At 43.2% G+C, this 25,000-nt stretch overlaps 1 protein-coding gene across 2 annotated transcripts in view; it reads right to left on the bottom strand.

Moving 5' to 3' along the window:
- capn3a (calpain 3a, (p94)) overlaps positions 1-21,430 on the bottom strand; it is a 27,281-nt gene extending 5,851 nt beyond the window's left edge. The window contains exons 1-16 of one of the 2 annotated variants that reach the window (XM_062034476.1): positions 21,179-21,430; positions 17,567-17,636; positions 14,840-14,958; positions 14,637-14,770; positions 13,707-13,875; positions 13,545-13,628; positions 13,381-13,475; positions 12,665-12,742; positions 12,307-12,467; positions 8,692-8,861; positions 7,736-7,747; positions 7,435-7,643; positions 5,357-5,393; positions 2,639-2,716; positions 2,491-2,563; positions 2,354-2,418 (exon numbers count right to left, since the gene is read on the bottom strand). In XM_062034476.1, coding sequence (XP_061890460.1) covers positions 2,354-2,418; positions 2,491-2,563; positions 2,639-2,716; positions 5,357-5,393; positions 7,435-7,643; positions 7,736-7,747; positions 8,692-8,861; positions 12,307-12,467; positions 12,665-12,742; positions 13,381-13,475; positions 13,545-13,628; positions 13,707-13,875; positions 14,637-14,770; positions 14,840-14,958; positions 17,567-17,636; positions 21,179-21,430 — 1,806 coding nt within the window. The remainder of the gene's footprint in view (positions 1-2,353; positions 2,419-2,490; positions 2,564-2,638; positions 2,717-5,356; positions 5,394-7,434; positions 7,644-7,735; positions 7,748-8,691; positions 8,862-12,306; positions 12,468-12,664; positions 12,743-13,380; positions 13,476-13,544; positions 13,629-13,706; positions 13,876-14,636; positions 14,771-14,839; positions 14,959-17,566; positions 17,637-21,178) is intronic. The other variant, XM_062034477.1, reaches the window with a different exon arrangement.
- Between the last annotated feature and the right edge of the window lie 3,570 nt (positions 21,431-25,000).

Here is a 25,000-nt window from a genome sequence, read left to right as displayed (position 1 = left end):
CGACTCCAAGAAAGCAGGAAATCAGCTGATCCAGACAGGAAATGGTGCCTACCAGTAAAAAGGGTTTCCCCGCCACCTTTAAACTCTCACGACTGCCTTCAGTCTGCCACCATTCCCAGTCCCAGTGCCCAAAAAGAACAGAACAAAGTTTGATCATATGACACCCTTACTAGACCACCTGCACTGGCTCTCTGTACACTTAAAATCTGATTATAAGGTTTTATTACTTACATACAAAATATTACACGGTTCTTATCTTGCTGATTGTATTGTACCCTACGTTCCGGCCAGAAACCTACGTTCAAAGAACGCTGGCTTTTTTAGTGACTCCCAGAGGCCAAAAAAAGTCTGTAGGCTCTAGAGCGTTTTCTATCCGGGCTACAGTAGTCTGGAATACTCTACCTGCAACAGTTAGAAGTATTTAAGTCTCACCTTAAAACATATTGATATACTCTAGCTTTTAAATATACTCTGTTTTAGACCAGATGACCAGCCACTTCTCTCTCTTTGTTGTCCTTCTTTCCTGCAAGGAGAGGTCACCAGATGGCCATGGATAATCCCTGGAGAGATACCAGTCTGGAGGAGGTGCTAGCTTCTCTAAGTCTTGACCTACTGTGCACCACTCCTCTATGACATGGATGCAGACGTCTTACGACCCTCGGTTTGCCCCAAATGGACTATAGTCTTACATTTTCAAGAATGATGTCATTGCAGTTTGTGCAGCCCTTTGAGGAACCTGTGATTAAGGGCTAAATAAACTTTGATTGATTGAAATGCTCATTGGCTTCATCTGGTTAGGAACTTCAGCTCTCACGGGATCGGTTTGCAGCCGGGTGTGAAGCGACTCGGATGAGAATCAGCACCTCACATGGTTCTCGCCCGGAAAAGGGTGGAGTGCCATCTCCGGGTTGGGGAAGAGATTCAAGTACCTCGGAGTCTTGTTCACGAGTGAGGGAAGAGTGGATCGTGAGATCGACAGGCGGATGGGCATCTTCAGTAATGCGGACGCTGTATCGATCCGTTGTGGTGAAGAAGGAGCTGAGCTGGAAGGCAACGCTCTCAATTTACCGGTTGATCTACGTTCCCATCCCATCTTAGATATAGAGTGAGAAGCTCTGTCGTCCGGGAGGAGCTCAAAGTAAAGCCACTGCTCCTCCACATCGAGAGGAGCCAGATGAGGTGGGTCGGGCATCTGGTCAGGATGCCTCCCTATGGAGGTGTTTAGGGCACGTCCGACTGGTAGGAGGCCACGGGGAACACCCAGGACACGTTGGGAAGACTATGTCTCTCGGCTGGCTTGGTAATGCCTCGGGATCCCCTGGGAGAAAGTGGACGAAGTGGCTGGGGAGAGGGACGCCTGGGCTTCCCTGCTTTAGGCTGATGTCCCAGCGACCCGACCTCGGATAAGCGGAAGAAGATGGATGGATGGATGGATGAAATGCTCTTTCTGATTACCTCACTCTCCGTCATTTTGCATAGCAGGTCGAATATACACAGTTGCACATCAATTTGAGTTCACTGGGCACCAAGATATTAGACTTCCTCAGGAACAACAGAGCCCACAATAAGACAAAAAAGAAGACCTCTTTAACTCCCGTCCTGAACAATCAATCAATCAAAGTTGATTTATATAGCCCTTAATCCTTCGTCCCTTAGTCTCAAAGGGCTGCACAAGCCACAACGACATCCTCGGCTCAGATACCACATCAGGGCAAAAAAAGCCTCAACCCAATGGGCACAATGGGAAACCTCGGAGGGGACTGCAGATGTGGAGACCCCCCTGGGTGACCGGGTGGATCTAGTTAATAATGTGAGAGTCCAGTCCATAGTGGGATCATCGCAGAGACGTCACCAACTGATGCACAGAAGAGTGGTCCACCCCAAGTACCGACTTTGAACATCTAGCGTCTCATCTGGGGTCACCTGATAACCTCTCCACGCAGGAGAGGGGGGCGGAGCAGAAAAGAGACGGCAGATCAACTGGTTTAAAAGGGGGGGTCTGTTTAAAGGCTAGAGTATACAAATGGAACACAGGCACACCTCAGGGATGCGTCCTGAGTCCCCACCTCAATACCCCACAACGATCATCAGATTTGACAGCACCTTTGTCGGACAGATCAGCGACACCACGAGACAGCCTCCATGGAGGAAGGTCCGGACCAGAACACAGCCAAGACAGGACTTTGTGTAAAGGGTTAGAAGTCCGCACCTGAGGAGACCGACATCTTCCATTAGGTAAGGGAAGCCCGTCAGAGACGACACCAAACCGACCCCGACACGCTCACAGCGATGAAAAGGCGAGCCTCTCTGCCGGGGGTTGAAGTCCCCAGCGTGCACTCGATACAAAGGATACGTCCATCAGAGCTATCATGCTCCTGCAGCTCTCCAGGCTGAAGCCTTCTGTCGTCAGGCTCTTGTCTGGAGGAGGTAGAGGGGCATCAATCGTGCTTCTAGCTCACCTTCATACCAGCAATGGACAGAAAACGTTACCTGAACCCGACTCACGCTTGGTGGTCACTCTGTTGAGGACGTTCCTGAGTTCGTTGGCTGCGATCTCCATGTCCTGCCGTGTGGAAAGGTGGCATGAAGTCATTAAGTCCGTCCTGAAAACACCCTTTTTACTCCTCCCCGCACTCACGTCCCCGGCTATCTCCTGAAAGATGGTCCTGAACTGCTGGTCCTCGTCGCTCTCCTCGCCCGCTGAGGCCGGCGCTGGCTGAGGGTTCACGGGGTCACGCAGTCGGAGCCAAGGACGGCAACATGTGGACATGGAGTCGGTGAGAAGGTGTGCACTCTAAACATCTGCACAAGCTAAACACGCCGCATCCAATACACGCTAAATCAGTTCCTCTCAAGTGGTGGGGCGGGACCCCCTGGGAACTAACTTTATCAGTATCATGCGGTATTATGCTTAGAACCCCGCTACACAAAACATGCCCTTTGTAGCCATTAATCCTCATTTTGAGGAAAAGAACATTTTTGTTCTGTAGGTCAAAGCGTTTTGTATAACGTGCTACTGACTTCTTGGTTGCTGACCAATTTGAATGTTTTATTATTTATTTATTTTAATTTTTCAGTATTAAAATGGTTCAAGTTGGTCAAAAAATAAGAAATATATATATTTTTAAATGATTTATTCTTTGTTGTAAGTTGATCTTTCGTTTATTTAACATCATAAGGCTACACTGTTATGCAGAGGTGTACTTATAACAATTTTATCGACAAATGATACTATTTATAAATGTTAATAAATATACACTGTTATACAGAGGTCTACTTATTAACATTTATGAATAGTATCATTTGTCGATAAAATTGTTATAAGTATACACTGTTATACAGAGGTGTACTTATAACAATTTTATCAACAAACAATACTATTTATAAATATTAATAAGTATACAATGTTATGCAGATGTGTACTTGTAACAATTCTATCGACAAATGATACTATTTATAAATGTTAGTAAGTATACACTGTTATGCAGAGGTGTACTTATAACAATTTTATCAACAAACGATACTATTTATAAATATTAATAAGTATACAATGTTATGCAGAGGTGTACTTGTACAATTTTATTACAAACGATACTATTTACAAATGTTAATAAGTATACAATATTATTCAGAGGTGTACTTATAACAATTTGATCAACAAACGATACTATTTATAAACGTTAAGTATACACTGTTATGCAGAGTTGGACTTATAACAATTTTATCAGCAAATGATACTATTTATGAGTGTTAATAAATATTCACTGTTATGCAGAGGTGTACTTATAACAATTTTATCGACAAATGATACTATTTATAAATGTTAATAAGTATACACTGTTATGCAGAGGTGTACTTATAACAATTTTATCGACAAATGATACTATTTATAAATGTTAATAAGTATACACTGTTATGCAGAGGTGTACTTATAACAATTTTATCAACAAATGATACTATTTATAAATGTTAAGTATACACTGTTATGCAGAGGTGTACTTATAACAATTTTATTGACAAATGATACTATTTATAAATGTTAAGTATACACTGTTATGCAGAGGTGTACTTATAACAATTTTATCGACAAATTATACTATTTATAAATGTTAAGTATACACTGTTATGCAGAGGTGTACTTATAACAATTTTATCAACAAATGATACTATTTATAAATGTTAAGTATACACTGTTATGCAGAGGTGTACTTATAACAATTTTATCGACAAATGATACTATTTATAAATGTTAAGTATACACTGTTATGCAGAGGTGTACTTATAACAATTTTATCGACAAATGATACTATTTATAAATGTTAATAAGTATACACTGTTATGCAGAGGTGTACTTATAACAATTTTATCGACAAATGATACTATTTATAAATGTTAAGTATACACTGTTATGCAGAGGTGTACTTATAACAATTTTATCGACAAATGATACTATTTATAAATGTTCATAAGTATACAATGTTATGCAGAGGTGTACTTATAACAATTTTATCAACAAATGATACTATTTATAAATGTTAAGTATACACTGTTATGCAGAGGTGTACTTATAACAATTTTATCGACAAATGATACTATTTATAAATGTTAAGTATGCACTGTTATGCAGATTTCATCAAATTGATTTTAGTTTTATTTAGTTCCACTCACTTCAGTTACATTTGATTCTACTCGGTTGGATTTAATTAATGTAATCAATTGAATCTTAATTTAGTTTTATTTAAACACGCTCAGTTTAATTTTATTTGAATCAATGGGATCAATTTATTTAAATTGATTTTAGTTGTATTTAATGCTGCTCAGTTTGAATCAATCTAATCAAGTCAAATTTAATTTAATTGATTTTAGTTTTAGTTTTATGTACTCATTGTTATGTAATCAATGTACTCAATTTAATTTCATGAATTTTAGTCTTGGACTTAGACAAACTTTAATGATCCACAAGGGAAATTGTTCCACACAGTAGCTCAGTTACAAAGGATGGAAAGGAAATGCAGGTATTAAGTAGACTACAAATTATACCATAGTAGCAATATAAAATATAACATATATGTAATATTTACATATTATATATGCAGTACATAATATATACTGATATATTATATTATTATATTTTTATATAAAATATACAATAAATAACAAATCATATTTGTTATTCAATTCTACTTAGTTTAATTTAATCAAGTGTGTAATTATTAATTTTACTTTATTCACCTTCATTTTTCTTGGCTATTGTTTGTTTTTTACTTTTTGATTCATTTGCAATAAGTAAAACTGAGTAAAAACTGAGTGTAGAGTAGTTTGGACAATAAGGATGTGTTGGAAAGAAGAGACTCACCACAGGATGGTCGGCCTCAATCCTGTTCTCTATCTCCCTGAGAGAAGATGAATAAACAGCGGTCACCATGGTGACCACAACATGTGGACTGGACCCCAAACCACAGCTGAGGCTACTATCATTAAAACCTTAACAAAAATGAGTATAAATGTGAAAAGTGAATATTCAGGTCAAGAGAATGTCGTCTGTGTCTCCCACAGCCTGACTCCCATCCAGGTCCTGCTCCATCTATCAGGTCCTCCAGGCCAGCAGGGGGCAGGGTGGCGCGTGCGTTGAAGAGGCAATGAACATTTTTGAAAGTTTACCGCAGCTCGCCCCAGTCTGGAGTGGCTTGTCCTAAAAAAGATTCCATAACAGCCTCGAACTGGGGCCGCTTTCTTCCAGCTCTACAAATCAAATCTCCGTTAAAATGGTTTGTTCTTGGTGGGGGTGATCAAGAAACCCCGCCCAGCACAAAGACACACAGAAGTAGACCGTGACATTTGCATACAGGAAGTACTAGATGAGGCAGGTTCTCAAGGAATTGCGTGTGAATGCTCCAATGCTGAAGTTGAACTGAAATGCTGAGAGGATGTAGTATGAACGTAAGAATAGTTTGAATGTTGAAGAGTCAGAATTTCCAGGAAAACCGGAATTTGGTTTGGAACTTGGGAAAGTGTTAGTTTGAATGTCCAGGATGAGTGGAATGTGTTGATGTTGGAATGGCTTGAATAGGTTGAAAAATGTAGGAATTGTGCAACTTGGAAAAATGTCCCATTCATTTCAATGGGAACTTCCTGGAATTTTGGGAAAAGCAGGATTAAAAAAAAAAAAAATGATTAGGAGCATGAATGAGCTGAATTGGTTGGTGTTGGAATTGGTTAGATCGGTCAAGAAATGTTGAAGTAGGAACAGTTTTTTAATTGAGAAATTGTATAATAGAATTTCTGGAATTTCGGAAAAAACGGGAATGTTTCTTGGTTTTTTGTTTTTCACAGTCGAACGGTTGAAATGGGATGTAAAAAGGACAAGGAGTAGTCAAACAAAAAAGTTTTGAAATAGGGTTAATAAAAACCGGAATTCCTGGAAATTTGTTGAATGTGGAAAAATTATAGTTTGAATGCCCAGGGTGAGTTGAATATGTTAATAGTGGAATGTTTTGAATCAGTGGAAAAATGTGGGAATTGTGTAAGTTTGAAAAATGGACAATTCATTTTGAATGGGGAAAATGAAAGAGGAATTATGGGAAATCCGGGAATTTTTTTTAGAATTGTTGTAGAGCACACAATTTCCAAGCAGGCTGAATATTTTGAAGTTGGAATGGTTTGAATCAGATGAAAAATGTGGGAATTGTGGAACTTTGTTTCCAGACATTTTGGGAATTTCGGGAAAAGCTGGAATTTTTTGAAAATGGTAAATAAAAACTTAAATGGTCTGAATGAGTTGAAACGGTGGGTGTTGGAATTTTTCAAATCGGTCGAGAGATTATGAAGTAGTAACATGTTGAATTGAGAAATGGTATTATGGAATTCCTGGAAATTCGAGAAAACCGGGAATTTTTCCAGTTCAAAAAACAACTTAATTTTTTGTCCTAATTAGGAGGAATATTTTGACAGTGGAATGGTTAAAGTGGGTTGACGGAGTAGTCGACAGAAAAAAGGGAGAAAATAGGGTTTGGAAAACTGGGAATTCCTGGAATTTTTTTTTAAATTGGAAAAAAATGATAGTTTGAATGTCCAGAATGAGTGGAATATGTTGAAGGTGGAATGGTTTGAAAAATGTGGAAATGGTGGAAGTCTGAAAAATGGCCAATTCATTTTAAATGGGTAAACCTGGAAATCTGGGAATTTTTGGAATTTGTCAAGGGAAAGCCCGCGATTCCCGAATAGGCTGAACAGTTTGATGTTGGAACGGTTTGAATGGTATGAAAAATGTGGAAGGTAGAGTGTGCCAAAATCTGGAGAAGAATAATAATAAATAGATGAATTGTGGTGTGAATGTTTTGGAGCATTCACACAACTAGTGCAAATATTGTATGGAACCTAACCCTTCCCTCCTGGAGCCCCCTGAAGCCACCCAGACTCCCACCACCCACTCACTCTGAGGTGTTCTTCTTTTCGAAGAAGACCCGCAGGATGAACTCGCCCTCCTGGTGCGGCTCGTAGGTGGAGGGAACGATGACGTACTCGCCAGGACTCAGCCGGAAGCGCTGGGTGACCTCGCGTAGGTTGATGTAGGACTTGCAGCGGGCTTTGGACGAGGTGAAGAGGAAAAAGTCCTTGGTCATGTGCTGCTTGTTGCCGTGCATCTGAAAGAGGATGGAGAATCTCCTCTAAAACTTTGGGTAACCAAAACCAATCAAAGAGGCTGGCCTGGTCTGATCCTTGAGGACATCCTTACCTCCTTGGGCACCTGTAGACAGACAGAGCAGACCGGTAACTGTTGGGATCTGCAGAAAAGTCCTTTGCTAAGTCTTAGGAAAGTGCCAGAATGAAGTGACCAAGGGTATTTTTGTAGGCTCTAGTCTGAACCCTTTCTGAAATGACTTATTCCTTCATTCTGGAGCAGGGAATGTCAACCACGGTCCACATCCAGCCAGACAGAACTCTCCATTCCATAGAATGGAAAGTTCTTCATTATGCTAGACCATAGTCACTACACCCGCCCTCCTGACGTCGTCTTGATCCTCTTATAGCACTTCGAACACCTGACTTGCAGTTCTCTACCAAAACGCTTTCCTGAGAGTGAGCAAACCCAACTATCGTTGACTTTCTATTTAGCTTCCTGTGTAGCAGCAGTGAACTGGAGACAGGCATCCTGATGGTTATTGGAGCTGGAACCAATCCTTGTGGAACGTCAGTCAGTTTTATTTCCCAAACAAAAAAAATCTGGCACTTGGACAAATGTAGCTAATGGCCCTTGCCTTACGGAAAACCCAGAAACTCTTGGGCGACCGCATTTGCATGCCTTGACCTTGGTTACTACCCAGAGTTCAAGACCGCAGGTGATGGTAAATCTATGATTCTTTCCCCTTTTACCTATCAAGAACTCGAGACATTACAGAGAGCCAAGGTTTGAGGAGGAAAACTCCACTCTAACAGGCAGAACCCCTGACAAGAGCCTCCTTGGGCAACCGCATTTGCATGCCTTGACCTTGGTTACTACCCAGAGTTCAAGACCGCAGGTGATGGTAAATCTATGATTCTTTCCCCTTTTACCTATCAAGAACTTGAGACATTATAGAGAGCCAAGGTTTGAGGAGGAAAACTCCACTCTAACAGGCAGAACCCCTGACAAGAGCCTCCTTCTCTATGATAGAGTTGGTTCAGCTCGATCCACAAGAGTAACAAACTAACCTCGTAGATAGCAAAGCCGATAGTGAACAGGTTGGCGCCCATCTTACGCTCTTTCCGTCTGTTCTTTTGCATCAGCGCCACCACGAAGGTGCAGCCAACCTCATTGTCTTCTGGGTCATCGTCCTCCTCCAGCAAACGAAGGCGGTACTGAGGGTTGGTCCAGAAAGTGTCTGCAAGGGCACAGGAAAATGACCAGTATGCTTCAACCAAAGGGTTTCATAGTCGAATCTGATTTATTAAGTTATGCCTATCGTCGACAATCAGTCAAATCTATGGCGTTGCTTTTTAAGAGAAACAGATTAGGATCTGTAGGGGTGTATACTGGTTCCTAGGTGTGACGTCACATTATTGTTGATTGATTGATTGAGACTTTTATTAGTAGGTTGCACAGTGAAGTACATATTCCGTACAATTGACCACTAAATGGTAACACCCGAATAAGTTTTTCAACTTGTTTAAGTCGGGGTCCACTTAAATTGATTCATGATACAGATATATACTATCATATATACTATCATCATAATACAGTCATCACACAAGATAATCACATCGAATTATTTACATTATTTACAATCAGGGGTGTGGAGGGGGTGGGGGGTAGGATATGGACAGCAAGTAGTGGACATATAGAGAGAGAGAGAAAGAGAGCGAGAGAGAGAGAGATCAGAAGGCATAAGAAAAAGTATCTGCATTTGATTGTTTACATTTGATTATTAGCAATCCGGGGAGGGTGTTAGTTTAGGGTTGTAGCTGCCTGGAGGTGAACTTTTAGTGCGGTTTTGAAGGAGGATAGAGATGCCCTTTCTTTTATACCTGTTGGGAGCGCATTCCACATTGACGTGGCATAGAAAGAGAATGAGTTAAGACCTTTGTTAGTTCGGAATCTGGGTTTAACGTGGTTAGTGGAGCTCCCCCTGGTGTTGTGGTTATGGCGGTCATTTACGTTAAGGAAGTAGTTTGACATGTACTTCGGTATCAGGGAGGTGTAGTGGATTTTATAGACTAGGCTCAGTGCAAGTTGTTTAACTCTGTCCTCCACCTTGAGCCATCCCACTTTAGAGAAGTGGGTAGGAGTGAGGTGGGATCTGGGGTGGAGGTCTAGAAGTAACCTGACTAGCTTGTTCTGAGATGTTTGGAGTTTAGATTTGAGGGTTTTGGAGGTGCTAGGGTACCAGGAGGTGCATGCGTAATCGAAAAAGGGTTGAACGAGAGTTCCCGCCAGAATCCTCAAGGTGCTTTTGTTGACCAGAGAGGAGATTCTGTAGAGAAATCTCGTCCGTTGGTAAACCTTTCTGATTACCTTGGTAGGAAAGGTTAGCCTCTAGAATGGAATCTAGGTAGGTGACCTCATCTTTCCTGGTGATAACAATGTCACCCACTTTTATGGTGAAGTCATTGACTTTCTTAAGGTTGTTCCAGCGTTAATGAAAAGTTATGAAAGAAACAGTCTCCGTGTATTAACTCGCCTCCTTCTCACAGAGGGTTGGGTTTAACATCCGAAGATTCGACTTCGAGGTTGATAATAATGGCTGATAAACTCAGCCGTCGAATCTTCGACGATTTCAGGACAGCCCTAGAACTTTTCCAAATCAGTTTTCTAAACCTTTAACATAGAAGCTGTAGCTGTCTGTAGGATTTCCAAATCTCTTTTTGGATTACTGCAAGTCTTGAACTGTTGAACTACTTCCAAATGTTTCTGAAACGAAATAATGATTTCCAGTGATACATGCGCCATTATGGCAATCATAGGAACTGCGTCACAGCAGCTTCGGGAAGACAAAGATCTGATACCAAGCAAAGTGGGGGTTTGATATCAGCCCGTGTGAAAGAGAGGGTCAGATCCCAAATCCTTTATACGTGTTAATTCTGTTTGTCTTATTCACCATCAAGTTTTTTCTGTCATCATACCCTAGTATGACAGTTTTAGCAATTTAAACATGCATACAATTATCAAATATTTCCAGTTTGTCATTACAGCTTGCCCAAATAGGAGTAGGAAGAAGCCGAGCTAAATTAACATCAACTATTTAGCTTTTTATCGACAGGCGGATCGGTGCGGCGTCTTCAGTAAAGCGGACGCTGTATCGATCCGTTGTGGTGAAGAAGGAGCTGAACCGGAAAGGAAAGCTCTCAATTTACCGGTCGATCTACGTTCCCATCCTCACCTATGGTCATGAGCTTTGGGTTATGACCGAAAGGACAAGATCACGGGTACAAGCGGGCGAAATTAGTTTCCTCCTCGGGGTGGCGGGGCTCTCCCTTAGAGATAAGGTGAGAAGCTCTGCCAACCGGGGGGAGCTCAAAGTAAAGCCACTGCTCCTTCACATGGAGAGGAGCCAGATGAGGTGGTTCGGGCATCTGGTCAGGATGCCACCCGAACGCCTCCCTAGGGAGGTGTTTAGGGCATGTTCGACCGGTATGAGGCCACGGGGAAGACCCAGGACACGTTGGGAAGACTATGTCTCCCGGCTGGCCTGGGAACGCCTCGGGATCCCCCGGGAAGAGCTGGTCGAAGTGGCTGGGGAGAGGGAAGTCTGGGTTTACCTGCTTAGGCTGCTGCCCCCTGCGACCCGACCTCGGATAAGTGGAAGAAGATGAATGGATGGATATTTAGCTTTTTAGCTTCCTTTCCCAGCATTATAAGACATTGTAACAACGCTGAGAACTTGTTGAACTAGGTTCTGTTGTTGAGCAACTCAAACTTAACGTTGAAACAACGTGCTTTTTGACGACGTTTAACCAATGTCGGGTTTTGACGTTGATTTGACCGTTGAAATGTGGTCATTTTACAACACAAATACAATGTTGAAACAACGTGGTTTTTGACAAGGTCATTTCCCAACCAACAACGTGGATCCAACAATGGACACCAACAAATACAAATATTTTGCAGCGTTGTTTCAAAGTCCGTTTTAAAGGACGTGTACGTACAATCAACGTTGTATCAATGTCCTGCTGAGTTGTCTCTTGTGACCAATGGCAAGTGCAAGAGACTCCGACAGGTGTTTTTGGAACTGGAACTAACCGATGCGTTCCAACTGGAGCCGTCAAATGATTAAAATGCTCAAATCGGATTCATCACAGTTTACGAATGAATCATGATTAATCACCGTCTCTTTCAAAACTGAACAGGGGAGAGTGGACCTGAACTCAGTGACCTGTCAGTCTTTTCCATCAGTTCTTGGGATCTTGTCTTGCCCCTGACAAGATGTAGCGTTCCCTGCTGCTTCTTCTCCAAGCAGAGACCGCGATGTTACTCCGACGTTAATGAGAACATGTTGTTGCGGGTGTGGCGGAGAGACTTGGTGTAAAGAGTTGTCAGGCTCTACGTGCCTGTGTCGGGATGTTGTGCTATGCCTCCATCCACCGTCCACATTAATTACGTTAACATTGTTGTCGTAATGAATTGAATAAACTAGGGGATTAACGCAACATTTTGGACTGCCCGAGTTGCAACAGTCATGTTTATTGCCCACACCTGCCTTACACGGACTACGTCTCACCCGCCGGTGCCGACATACACGGCTGCCCCTGTGACGGTTTCATTTTAGGCACCATCATCATCGCTCAGCATTCTTGTGTATTTTCTCAAGCTTGTGGCGAGGTGTGACGTACCAGGATAGTTCCTGCAACCTCCAGCGGAGCAGCCTCTCACCCAGCGTCCCTCATTCACGGAGACGGTCCACTTGTGAATCTTGTCGTCCTCTAATGCGTCGGGCGTGAGGTTGCAGATCTCGATCTTGGTGTAGTTCTTTTTGAAGTCCTCGTAGGACATCCTGTAGGGACAAAGTCTGACTCTTGTACTCCGTGTTTATAGTGTGACTTTGCTACCGAAGAGATATCACTATCTTGTCGAGGCAAGCTTGGACAGGACTGACAGATGAACCAGTGATCGACTGCACAGCTGTCTAGATTCAAGGACCTTTCTACTTCGAGAGTAATAGGCAAATGTATTTTGCGATGTCAGCATTACCAGAACTCTCCGTCCTCAGCACTCTGATGTTGCAGCTTCTCCTTCTCTGTACTGGACAACGCAGCCCATTCCTTCGAACTGAAAGAAAACCAGGCAATGTTAAGAATACATAGTCCATCCATCTTCTTCCGCTTATCCATGGTCGGGTCAGCCACTTTGTCCAGCTATTCCCGAGGGATCCCGAGGCGTTCCCAGGCCAGCCGGGAGACATAGTCTTCCCAACGTGTCCTGGGTCTTCCCCGTGGCCTCATACCGGTTGGACAGGCCCTAAACACCTCCCTGGGGAGGCGTTCGGGTGGCATCCTGACCAGATGCCTGAACCACTTCATCTGGCTCCTCTCCATGTGGAGGAGCAGCGGCTTTACTTTGAGCTCCCCCCTGATGACAGAGCTTCTCACCCTATCTCTAAGGGAGAGCCCCGCCACCCGGCGGAGGAAACTCATTTCGGCCGCTTGTACCCGTGATCTTGTCCTTTCGGTTATAACCCTAAGCTAAAGACCATAGGTGAGGATGGGAACGTAGATCGACCGGTAAATTGAGAGCTTTGCCTTCTGGATCAGCTCCTTCTTCACCACAGTGGATCGATACAGCGTCCGCATTACTGAAGACTTAGTATAAGTCTAAATTTACACTACAGATCTTGTTACCCAGAGCCTGGTCCATGTGGGACAAATTACATTTGAGTCACCATGTAGTGTAAATGCAGGGATACACACTTGTCGCTCCACGGTCCGTTCCACTCCACTTGGCCCCAGGGGTTTCTGAGACGCACCAGACGCACTTTGGTCTCTCGTTGTTGAGAGGGCCGACACTGCCGCACAAATTACAACTAAGTATTGATCTCCGTGTGTGTTCATTCACTCCAATTTGAGTCGTTTACCTCTTCTACCGCCGTCACCGAGTAGGCGTGACCCTTCACCAGGCCCGTAGCAGTCCGAGTCTCGAAGCGAGCGGGCACGAGGGACTGCGAAACACAACAGAATTGCGTGTTTGGTTGCGTTCATAGCAGGAACGTGAACAGTTTTCCAGTTGGGACACTCACGTCGATAGAGCAGCCCATGAGGGATCCTCTTTCCAAGGCCTTCTTCATGATCTTGTAGAGCTCTTTGGGCGCTTCCTTCAGCTCGTAGAACTCTGTGACGCCCCCGGTAAAGTCTTCCATGGCTTCCGTGGTGTTGCCACCCTTCAGGGCCTCATAAGAGCCATGAAGCCTGTACAAGGGGCGCATTGGGAGAGCTATGAGCAGTGGTTTTAAACAAGCAAGTTCTTTTTTTTTTTAATATGTTTTTTTAGTTTATTTATTCGACAGGGACGGTACAATGAAACATTGCTACCCGTAGGTAACCGATGCCAAAGTACATAAGACTTCTAGCCACAGGCTAATTTGCAACCCTCGTCCCTGGTTAGGCTTTTTAAAGAAAAGTTGAAAAAAGGGAAAAACACATACAAAAAGATTAAGATCAAAATAATTGGCCCCATTTGTCCATTACTACACCCGGTTCTAGTGCTCACACTTCTCATTTTCCTTAAGCTACTTTATCAGTTTTGTGGAGAAAAGTTGGACTTATTCTTGTTTCTCATTGTTTCCCATTGGGTTGAGTTTTTTCTTGCCCTGATGTGGGATCTGAAGGGTAAATATGTCGTTGTGGCTTGTGCAGCCCTTTGAGACACTTGTGATTTAAGGGTTATATAAATAAACTTTGATTGATTGATTGATTGATTGAGTTTAATGTCCGACTGTGACTTTAACTCCAGTGGCAAAGTTCCCTTTTAGTTGGGCTCAGTTCTGCACTTCAATCTACTAGTTCTACTGTACGGCCAATTTCCAAGATGTTTTTTAATAGGACTGCTGCTTTAACATGACTGTAAGAAACCGGAAACAAAGGTTCTTGTGCATACACCGGGTCCACGCCAGAGTCAGTTTGACGTACTCCAAGTTGGGAAAAAGAGGCTTTTTGATTTGCTGACTCACTTGGCGTAGGCCTTCTCCAGCAGGGCACTCCAGAACTCGTTTCTCTCTGCCGACTTGGTGAAAACCAGCTGGTTGTTGAAGGTCGGGATACGGTCGTCAATGACCACGTCCACCCAGTCGCCATAGCGCCAGAACTGGAGGGAGAACATGAACATGATGAAGGTGAATGAAAGGAGAGGAGATTAAGACGTATTCCCACCAACCTGGAAGTGGAAGATTCCAGCGTAGTCCTGTGAGAAGCTCTGCTCAGGAGGAACTACTCTGTAGAGGAGCTTCTCGTTGAGGGTTAGGCAGGCGATGGCGGCCAGCAGCCAGCAGTCACCTGCACGCAAGGGGTAACATGTTAGCTTGTTTGGCACAGGTGGCCTTCTGGTTGCCGAATCAGAGGTCGGCCTTTCAGGCGAACTTCTCTGTTGGTTGTCCACACCACATTTCAAAGTGTCCAACCACACTTTTGTGCCTTTGCTGCCCTTCACTGACGGGCTCAACAATGAGAAGTGCTGCTGGCTGGATTCCCTTCCAAACGAGTAAGCACAAAGCAGGGGAGGCCTCAGTCTGCCGAGAGGCCACATGGAGGGCCGGGAAAGCTGCTCTGTTTGCCAAAAATATTCCTAAATATCCTGACCGGATTTTACTTCATACATCCATACACATTCAAACACCCCGCCAACTTGCCGCCACCACAAGAAGAATTATTTATCGGAAAACGCAACACATGGTGGGAATCAGCGCTTAAAAATACAAATGTAATATTCCTCAAGAATGGCATCTTTTCCCTAAAAAAATACCACAATACAAAATTTGCCACTTAACAACAAACAACGGCTCACTCGTGCCTACAAAATGCTTTATTTTGCCTCAAAAACATCTGACAAACATGGTACATAACTACCGTAAGTCCCGAACTATAAGCCGCTACTTTTTTCCCCACACTTTGAACTCTGCGGCTTGTAAAATGGTGCGGTTAATTTACGTTTTTTTATGCTCTTAATTGCCATACTCTTTTGTGTTCAGTAGTTTTCATTAAACCCAAGCGGAGGACTGAAATGGTGTGTTCCCAGCAGTCCACGACGCCAAGTGCCGCCACTTGGCGTCGTGGAGCTGCGACTGGCGGCACTTGGCGTGGAGCTGCGACTGGCGACACTTGGCGTGGAGCTGCGACTGGTGACACTTGGCGTGGAGCTGCGACTGGTGACACTTGGCGTGGAGCTGCTTCTGGAGGAACTTAGCGAGGTCCGTCTAGGTATGTTGCTAGCCTTGGAGCAGGGCGTGGAGCTAGCTGTGGCATAGGTGCTAGCCTTGGTGCTGGTGCTAGCCTTGGCGCTGGTGCTAGCTTTGGTGCAGGTGGAGGTGGCCTAGTCGGGGGTTGCGGCTTGGCAGGCCGGAAGACTGGTGGTGGTGGCCGGGCCGGAGGTTGCGGCTTGGCATGGCGAAAAGCTGGTGGTGGTGGCCGGGCTGGAGGCTGCGGCTTAGCAGCCCGAAGAACTGGTGGAACCACGCCACCAGCACAGCTCCCGGCCCTAGCCCCCCCCCCCCCCCCCTCAAGGGGCGGATACCAGACGCGCTCCCTCCGGTCTGGAATAGTTTTTGGGGGTGGGTGGAGGGAGGTCAGGAGGGGGGCAGAATCCTCCCCTCTAAATTGTCCAAACTATCTTTCTTTATCCCCCACATGCGGTTGTGTGGGCGGGGCTTGAGTCTTTGGGGGGGGGGGGGGGGGGGCGGAGCATGAAACTTGAATGACTTGGTTTGGCAAGATCTGATTTTCAGGAACATATCTTCATAATGCTTTATCATAGACATGGAGTCTTTTGTTGGGGGCGGGGGATCAAAAGAAAAAGAATTCAGAAAAAAAAAATCCTGGTCTTTGGTGTCATCCGCTGACGGTGGCGTGATGTTGTCCTGGGGGAGCTGGGCAGCCTGGAGCGTATTTCCGCCCGGAGGGGGAGGAGCTTGCGGGGACGACGTGTCCAGTCCGCTCGGATAAGCCTTCCCAGACATCCTTCGTCCTTGACGGCGCTTCCGGAACAGGGTTGACGCGCCGACGCCCCCGGGCCACACGGAGTTGATTGGCACCAGTTTGCCGGTCGGACCCCACATTAGATCCCTGCGCTCCATGGGGGAATAGCGAAGCGATTCGGCTTCCATGGCGCGCAGCACCTCCCAGGTTCCTTCGTCCAACTTCTTTGCGGGAAAACGTTTTGCTGCTGGCGACATACTGTCAGGACGTGGACTATGAAGTGGTTTGTTTTCCCGAGATGCATAAGAATTGGACCGGACATGGCGTGAAGTTAAATACATGATTTAATAATAGATTATAAAAAGTATAAACAAAAGGCGGGGAACAAACTTGGCTAATAAAACAAAACTAGCACAAAGGCAGAACTATGGAAAAAAAGGAACAAACTAAAGGCGCTCACAACAGAGGTACAAAACAGTGGCTTGAATAAACAAACAAACTTACGTGGCAAGAAAAGAGCAGCATGAACTATGACCTGGACAGAGTAAGCAGCGTGTCAAGAGTGCAGAGCACGAATGTGATGTCGCCAGGCCGACCAACAGAAGATGAAAAGCTTAAATAACACAGACATGATTAACAACAGGTGCGTGAGTGCAAATGAATCAGGTGTGTGACATGAGGACAGGTGAAAACTAATGGGTTGTCATGGAAACAAAACAGGGAGTGAAAAAACAGGAACTGACAAAATCAAAAAAAAAGCACATGACCAAACAAAACATGATCACACAGACATGACAACAACGTATCATATCTGCGGCTTATAGTCTAATATATGGAAAAATGTTTAGTGGGTTCGTTTTATATCATATATATATATATAAATATTTATTTTTTTTCCACAAATGTGTTCGACTAGAAAATGAGCACGTATTTTCAAGTACAGTAACCACAAAAATAAGATGGTGTCACTCACCAAGATCTCCCTGGCAGATGTCGGTGCGACTCGCCCCGCCAACGATGAACTGAGGGTTCTCACTAATTTCCTGCACAAAGCAAACAAGATTATCGTGTTGTTGTTGTTTTTCGCCTCCAGTTTGCAGTCTTGACCTGGAAAATTATCCATTTTGTAATCACGCACATCAACAAGGAGCGCTGTGTGACACTTTATTAGGACCCCATACATATATGTATATATATATATACATATATGTATGTATATATGTATATATTTATGTATTTGTATATATATATATATATATATATATATATATATATATATATAAATATATATATATATAAATATATGTGTGTATGTACAGTATATATATATGTATAAGTATATATATGTATATACATGCATATGAATATTGTGTGTGTATATATATATATATATATATGTATATGTATATATATATATGTATATGTATATGTGTATATATATATATATATATGTGTATATGTATATATATATATATATATATATATATATATATATATATATATATATATATATATATATATATATATATATATATATATATATATATACCGGTGTAGAGAGGAATATACGTAGGTCAGGAAAAAACACTGAGGCTATATCATCCCTACAAGCCTGTTTCGCAGGTTTCCCTGCTCGTCGGGGGATTTTCCCGAATGTCCTGAACAAGCTGAATTGGTTGGTGTTGGAATCGTTTAAATCGGTCAAGAAATTACGAAGTCGTAACAGTTTTTTGAATTGAAAAATGGTATTACAGAATTTCGGGAAAACCGGTAATTTTTCCAAGTTCTTTAAACCAACTTGATTTTTTTGGTCCTGACTAAGAGGAATGTTTTGACGGTGGAACGGAGGAATTGGATTGGAAAATGTGAAAGGAGTCATCGCACGAAATAAGGTTAGAAAAAAAACAGGAATTCCTGGAAATTTGTTTGAACGTGGAAAAATGGTGGTTGATGAATTGAATGTGTTGAAGGTGGAATGGTTTGAATCGGATGAAAAATGTGGGAATTGTGGAGCTTTAAAAAATGTTTTTCAATGGGAATTTCATGGAAATTTGGGAAAAGCGGGAATTTTTTTTGAAAATGCTAACACATTTGAATCTTCTAAATGAGTTGGTTGGTGTTGGAATTTTTCAAAACAGTCGAGAAATGTTGAAGTAGTAACATTTTTCATTGATTAATTTAATTACGGAATTTCGGGAAAACCGGGAATTTTTCCAGTTCGAAAAACAACTTTTTTTTTTGGTCCTGATTAAGAGGAATGTTTTGACGCTGCAACGGTTGAAGTGGGTTGGAAAATGTGGGAGGAGTAGTCGCCAGAAAAAAGGGTGAAGAAAGGGTTTGAAAAAAACGGGAATTCTGGGAATCCCTGGAATTTATTTGAACTTGGAGAAATGATAGTTTGAATGTCCAGGATGAGTGGAATATGTTGAAGGTGGAATAGTTTGAATCGGTTGAAAAATGTGGAAATGGCTAAAGTTTGAAAACTGGCCAATTCATTTTGAATGGGTAAAAATGTCCCGGAAAACCTGGAATTCTGGGAAATCTGGGATTTTTTTTTAATTTTTCAAGGGAAAGCCCGCGATTCCCAAATAGGCTGAACAGTTTGAAGTTGAAACGGTTTTAATCGGGTGAAAAATGTGGAAGGTAGAGCGCGCCAAAACCTGGAAAAGAAGAAGAAGAAGAAGAAAAACCATATGTATGTACGCTTTGGAACATTCACACAATGAGATGTGTTTAAGGGTGTTTCCACCATTAATAAGACATTATTCATGATATGTTATGTACGGTACAGTATGGCCTTGTGCTTAGAGTGTCCGCCCTGGGATCGGTAGGTCGTGAGTTCGAACCCCGGCCGAGTCATACCAAAGACTATAACAATGGGACCCATTGGCACTCAGCATCAAGGGTTGGAATTGAGGGTTAAATCACCAAAAATTATTCCCGGGCGCGGCCACCGCTGCTGCTCTCTGCTCCGCTCACCTCCCAGGGGTTGGAACAAGGGGATGGGTCAAATGCAGAGGGTAATTTCACCACACCTAGTGTGTGTGTGACAATCATTGGTACTGTATAATGCATATGTTCCTTTCGACTGTACATGTACTGTAAATGTATAGTGTATTTATATTATGCAGTATAATAGACTGTATTTATGTTATTCACATGTGAATAATGCTGTATAATAGACTATTTGTTATTCACATGTGAATAATGCTTTATAATAGACTGTATTATTGTTATTCACACGTGAATAATGTTGTATAATAGACTGTATTTACGTTATTCACATGTGAATAATCCCGTATAATAGACTGTATTCATATTATTCACATGTGATTATTGCTGTATAATAGACTATTTATGTTATTCACACGTGAATCATGCTGTATAATAGACTGTATTTATGTTATTCACATGTGAATAATGCTGTATAATAGACTGTATTTATGTTATTCACATGTGAATAATGCTGTATAATAGACTGTATTTACGTTATTCACATGTGAATAATGCCGTATAATAGACTGTATTCATATTATTCACATGTGATTATTGCTGTATAATAGACTGTATTTATGTTATTCTCATGTGAATAATGCTGTATAATAGACTGTATTTATGTTATTCACATGTGAATAATGCTGTATAATAGACTGTATTTGTTATTCACACGTGAATCATGCTGTATAATAGACTGTATTTACGTTATTCACATGTGAATAATGCTGTATAATAGACTGTATTTATGTTATTCACATGTGAATAATGCTGTATAATAGACTGTATTTATGTTATTCACACGTGAATAATGCTGTATAATAGACTGTATTTATGTTATTCACATGTGAATCATGCTGTATAATAGACTGTATTTGTTATTCACACGTGAATCATGCTGTATAATAGACTGTATTTACGTTATTCACATGTGAATAATGCTGTATAATAGACTGTATTTACGTTATTCACATGTGAATAATGCCGTATAATAGACTGTATTTATGTTATTCACATGTGATTATTGCTGTATAATAGACTGAATTTATGTTATTTACACGTGAATAATGTTGTATAATAGACTGTATTTATGTTATTCACATGTGAATAATGCTGTATAATAGACTGTATTTACGTTATTCACATGTGAATAATGCCGTATAATAGACTGTATTTATGTTATTCACATGTGATTATTGCTGTATAATAGACTGAATTTATGTTATTTACACGTGAATAATGTTGTATAATAGACTGTATTTATGTTATTCACATGTGAATCATGCTGTATAATAGACTGTATTTGTATTATTCACATGTAAAAAATACCTAAGTTTTTATTTTCTTTTGTGAGTGAACTGTGGTGCTGAATTTCTCCCCAGGGATCAATAAAGTACTTTCTATTCTATTCTATTGAACTTGAACATTAAAGGAGTTATTAAGATGTCATTCATCCTGGTGGTAAAGTGCCACCCTGACTTGACTCCATCAAGTGTGGACCGTCATCTCCACCTCACAGTCAAGGTAATAACAATGAAGACCAATCAGGTCCCGGACGGATCCCTGCACGGTCCCGCCGTCCTCCCCCTACCTTGGGTCTCTTCCAGACGATGTTCTTGACCTTGTTGGACTTGTGGCCCAGCTCCTTGAAGCCCAGCGACTCCACGCTGGCGGGGAAGGAGTCGTCCTCAAAGAGGCTCTTCCTCTGGAGGCATTCCTGCCGGAGGACGGTCAAGTCCTGGCCGTTGAAGCGCAGCGGCTTGTTCAAAGCGCCTTCGCCGTCCCTCCTTTCCCGCTCCCGGATCAGCCGGTCACAGAAGAAGCCAGACGGTGTGTAGGGCATCTCGTGCCTTTGTCTCGCTCTCTTTTGGGGCTCCTGGGGGTTTTTTTTTTTCAAGGGCCCTCGCCGCTCGTACTAAAGTTGTAAAGTAAAGAGCGCTGGCATAAATCCAAGGAGCAGACCTGTGATTGGCTGCCCCGCTGACCTGCCCCTCCCCTCGGGAAGAGGAGATTCAGCCCCCCATGCATTCACCTTTGGCCGCCCCGTGCGCGGAATACCGCACACGCACCCGCGCGCACAATGATCTTCACCATTGTGGGCGGACACAAAGGCCAGGGGGGCCACGTGCAAAGAGGGTCCGCTGGATGCCCTGCCTCAGCAGAAGGCATTCAACCGCTTCTCAATGGAGCTCAGCGTCCAGCGGTCTCAGCAAGAACCGCCACAGGTGACGTCATCGCGAGGAGCGCCGGCCCAAGTCATTAACACTTTCAGGTATGGACGCGGAAGTTCATTTGAGTCCCAAACAACCTTAGTCATCGGGATTGAAGATGACCATAATGTATCCCACCTGGCGCCTGGACTAGACGTAGGGGCCGGTTTGCAAATGTTCACTTTTTTAAGAAGAACGAGGCAGCAGGCACAAGACATTGAAACAACGTTGATGATACGTACGTCTCCTTTAAAACCGACTTTGAAACCGCGTGGTGAAATAGTCGGGTTTGTAAATTGAGACAAGGTTCATGTCCAACGTTGGATTCAGGTTGTTGGTTGGGAAATGGCCAAAAAGAACCCAACATTGATTAAAGTACCAATGATTGTCACACACACACTAGGTGTGGTGAAATTACCCTTGATGCTGAGTGCCAATGGGTCCTATTGTTATAGTCTTTGGTATGACTCGGCCGGGGTTCGAACTCACGACCTACCGATCCCAGGGCGGACACTCTAAGCACAAGGCCATACTGTACCGTACATAACATATCATGAATAATGTCTTATTAATGGTGGAAACACCCTTAAACACATCCCACTGTGTGAATGTTCCAAAGCGTACATACATATGGTTTTTCTTCTTCTTCTTCTTCCTCTTCTCCAGGTTTTGGCGCGCTCTACCTTCCACATTTTTCACCCGATTAAAACCGTTTCAACTTCAAACTGTTCAGCCTATTCGGGAATCGCGGGCTTTCCCTTGAAAAATTAAAAAAAAATCCCAGGTTTCCCAGAATTCCAGGTTTTCCGGGACATTTTTCCCCCATTCAAAATGAATTGGCCAGTTTTCAAACTTTAGCCATTTCCACATTTTTCAACCGATTCAAACCATTCCACCTTCAACATATTCCACTCATCCTGGACATTCAAACTATCATTTCTCCAAGTTCAAATAAATTCCAGGAATTCCCAGAATTCCCGTTTTTTTCAAACCCTTTCTTCACCCTTTTTTCTGGCGACTACTCCTCCCACATTTTCCAACCCACTTCAACCGTTGCAGCGTCAAAACATTCCTCTTAATCAGGACCAAAAAAAAAAGTTGTTTTTCGAACTGGAAAAATTCCCGGTTTTTCCCGAAATTCCGTAATTAATTTAATCAATTAAAAATTTTACTACTTCAACATTTCTCGACTGTTTTGAAAAATTCCAACACCAACCAACTCATTTAGAAGATTCAAATGTTTTAGCATTTTCAAAAAAAATTCCCGCTTTTCCCAAATTTCCATGAAATTCCCATTGAAAAACATTTTTTAAAGCTCCACAATTCCCACATTTTTCATCCGATCCAAACCATTCCACCTTCAACACATTCAATTCATCAACCACCATTTTTCCACATTCAACAAATTTCCAGGAATTCCTGTTTTTTTCTAACTTTATTTCGTGCGATGATTCCTTTCACATTTTTCAACCCAATTAATCCGTTCCACCGTCCTCTGCATTTGACCCATCCCCTTGGGGAGCAGTGGGCAGCAGCGGCGCCGCGCCCGGGAATCATTTTGGTGATTTAACCCCCAATTCCAACCTTTGATGCTGAGTGCCAAGCAGGGAGGTAATTTTTATAGTCTTTGGTATGACTCGGCTGGGATTTGAACTCCAACCTACCAATCTCAGGGCGGACACTCTAACCACTAGGCCACTGAGAAAGTTGAGTTAAACGTCATCAAAAAGGATGTTGTTTCCACGTTGTATTTGGTTGGGAAATGACCAAATTTCGGTGGTTAAGTCAATGTCAGAACCCAACTTTGATTAGACGTCGTCAAAAAGGATGTTGTTTCAATGTTGTATTTGTGTTGTGGAATATTGGTTGGGAAATGACCAAATTTCAATGGTCAAATCAACCTCAGAATCCAACGTTGATTAAACGTTGTCAAAAAGACAGACTTTGCTCTCCCCAGCCACTTCGTCCAGCTCACCCCGGGGGATCCTGAGGCGTTCCCAGGCCAGCCGGGAGACATAGTCTTCCCAACGTGTCCTGGGTCTTCCCTGTGGTCCCCTACCGATCGGACTTGCCCTAAACACCTCCCTAGGGAGGCGTTCAGGTGGAATCCTGAGCAGATGCCCGAACCACCTCATCTGTCTCCTCTCCATGTGGAGGAGCAGCTGATTTACTTTGAGCTCCTCCCGGATGACAGATCTTCTCACCCTATCTCTAAGGGAGAGCCCCGCCACTCCCGCTTGTGCCCGTGATCTTTACCTTTCAGATCTTCTCACCCTATCTCTAAGGGAGAGCCACTCCCGCTTGTGCCCGTGATCTTTACCTTTCAGATCTTCTCACCCTATCTCTAAGGGAGAGCCCCGCCACTCCCGCTTGTGCCCGTGATCTTTACCTTTCAGATCTTCTCACCCTATCTCTAAGGGAGAGCCACTCCCGCTTGTGCCCGTGATCTTTACCTTTCAGATCTTCTCACCCTATCTCTAAGGGAGAGCCCCGCCACTCCCGCTTGTGCCCGTGATCTTTACCTTTCAGATCTTCTCACCCTATCTCTAAGGGAGAGCCCCGCCACTCCCGCTTGTGCCTGTGATCTTTACCTTTCAGATCTTCTCACCCTATCTCTAAGGGAGAGCCCCGCCACTCCCGCTTGTGCCCGTGATCTTTACCTTTCAGATCTTCTCACCCTATCTCTAAGGGAGAGCCCCGCCACTCCCGCTTGTGCCCGTGATCTTTACCTTTCAGATCTTCTCACCCTATCTCTAAGGGAGAGCCACTCCCGCTTGTGCCCGTGATCTTTACCTTTCAGATCTTCTCACCCTATCTCTAAGGGAGAGCCCCGCCACTCCCGCTTGTGCCCGTGATCTTTACCTTTCAGATCTTCTCACCCTATCTCTAAGGGAGAGCCCCGCCACTCCCGCTTGTGCCCGTGATCTTTACCTTTCAGATCTTCTCACCCTATCTCTAAGGGAGAGCCCCGCCACTCCCGCTTGTCCCCGTGAGGAGCAGCGGCTTTACTCTGAGCTTCTCACCCTATCTCTAAGGAAGAGCCCCGCCACCCGACGGAAGAAACTAATTTCGGCCACTTGTACCCATGATCTTGTTCTTTCCGTCATAACCCAAAGCTCATGACCGTAGGTGAGGATATAGGAACGTAGATCGAACGGTAAATCGGATCGATGCAGTGTCCGCATCACTGAAGACGACGCACC

Source organism: Entelurus aequoreus, linkage group LG23 (assembly GCF_033978785.1).
Source record: "Entelurus aequoreus isolate RoL-2023_Sb linkage group LG23, RoL_Eaeq_v1.1, whole genome shotgun sequence".
Taxonomy (NCBI): Eukaryota; Metazoa; Chordata; class Actinopteri; order Syngnathiformes; family Syngnathidae; genus Entelurus; species Entelurus aequoreus.
The sequence above is the reverse complement of the archived record's forward strand: the minus strand, read 5'-3'. Positions and strand labels throughout refer to the sequence as shown.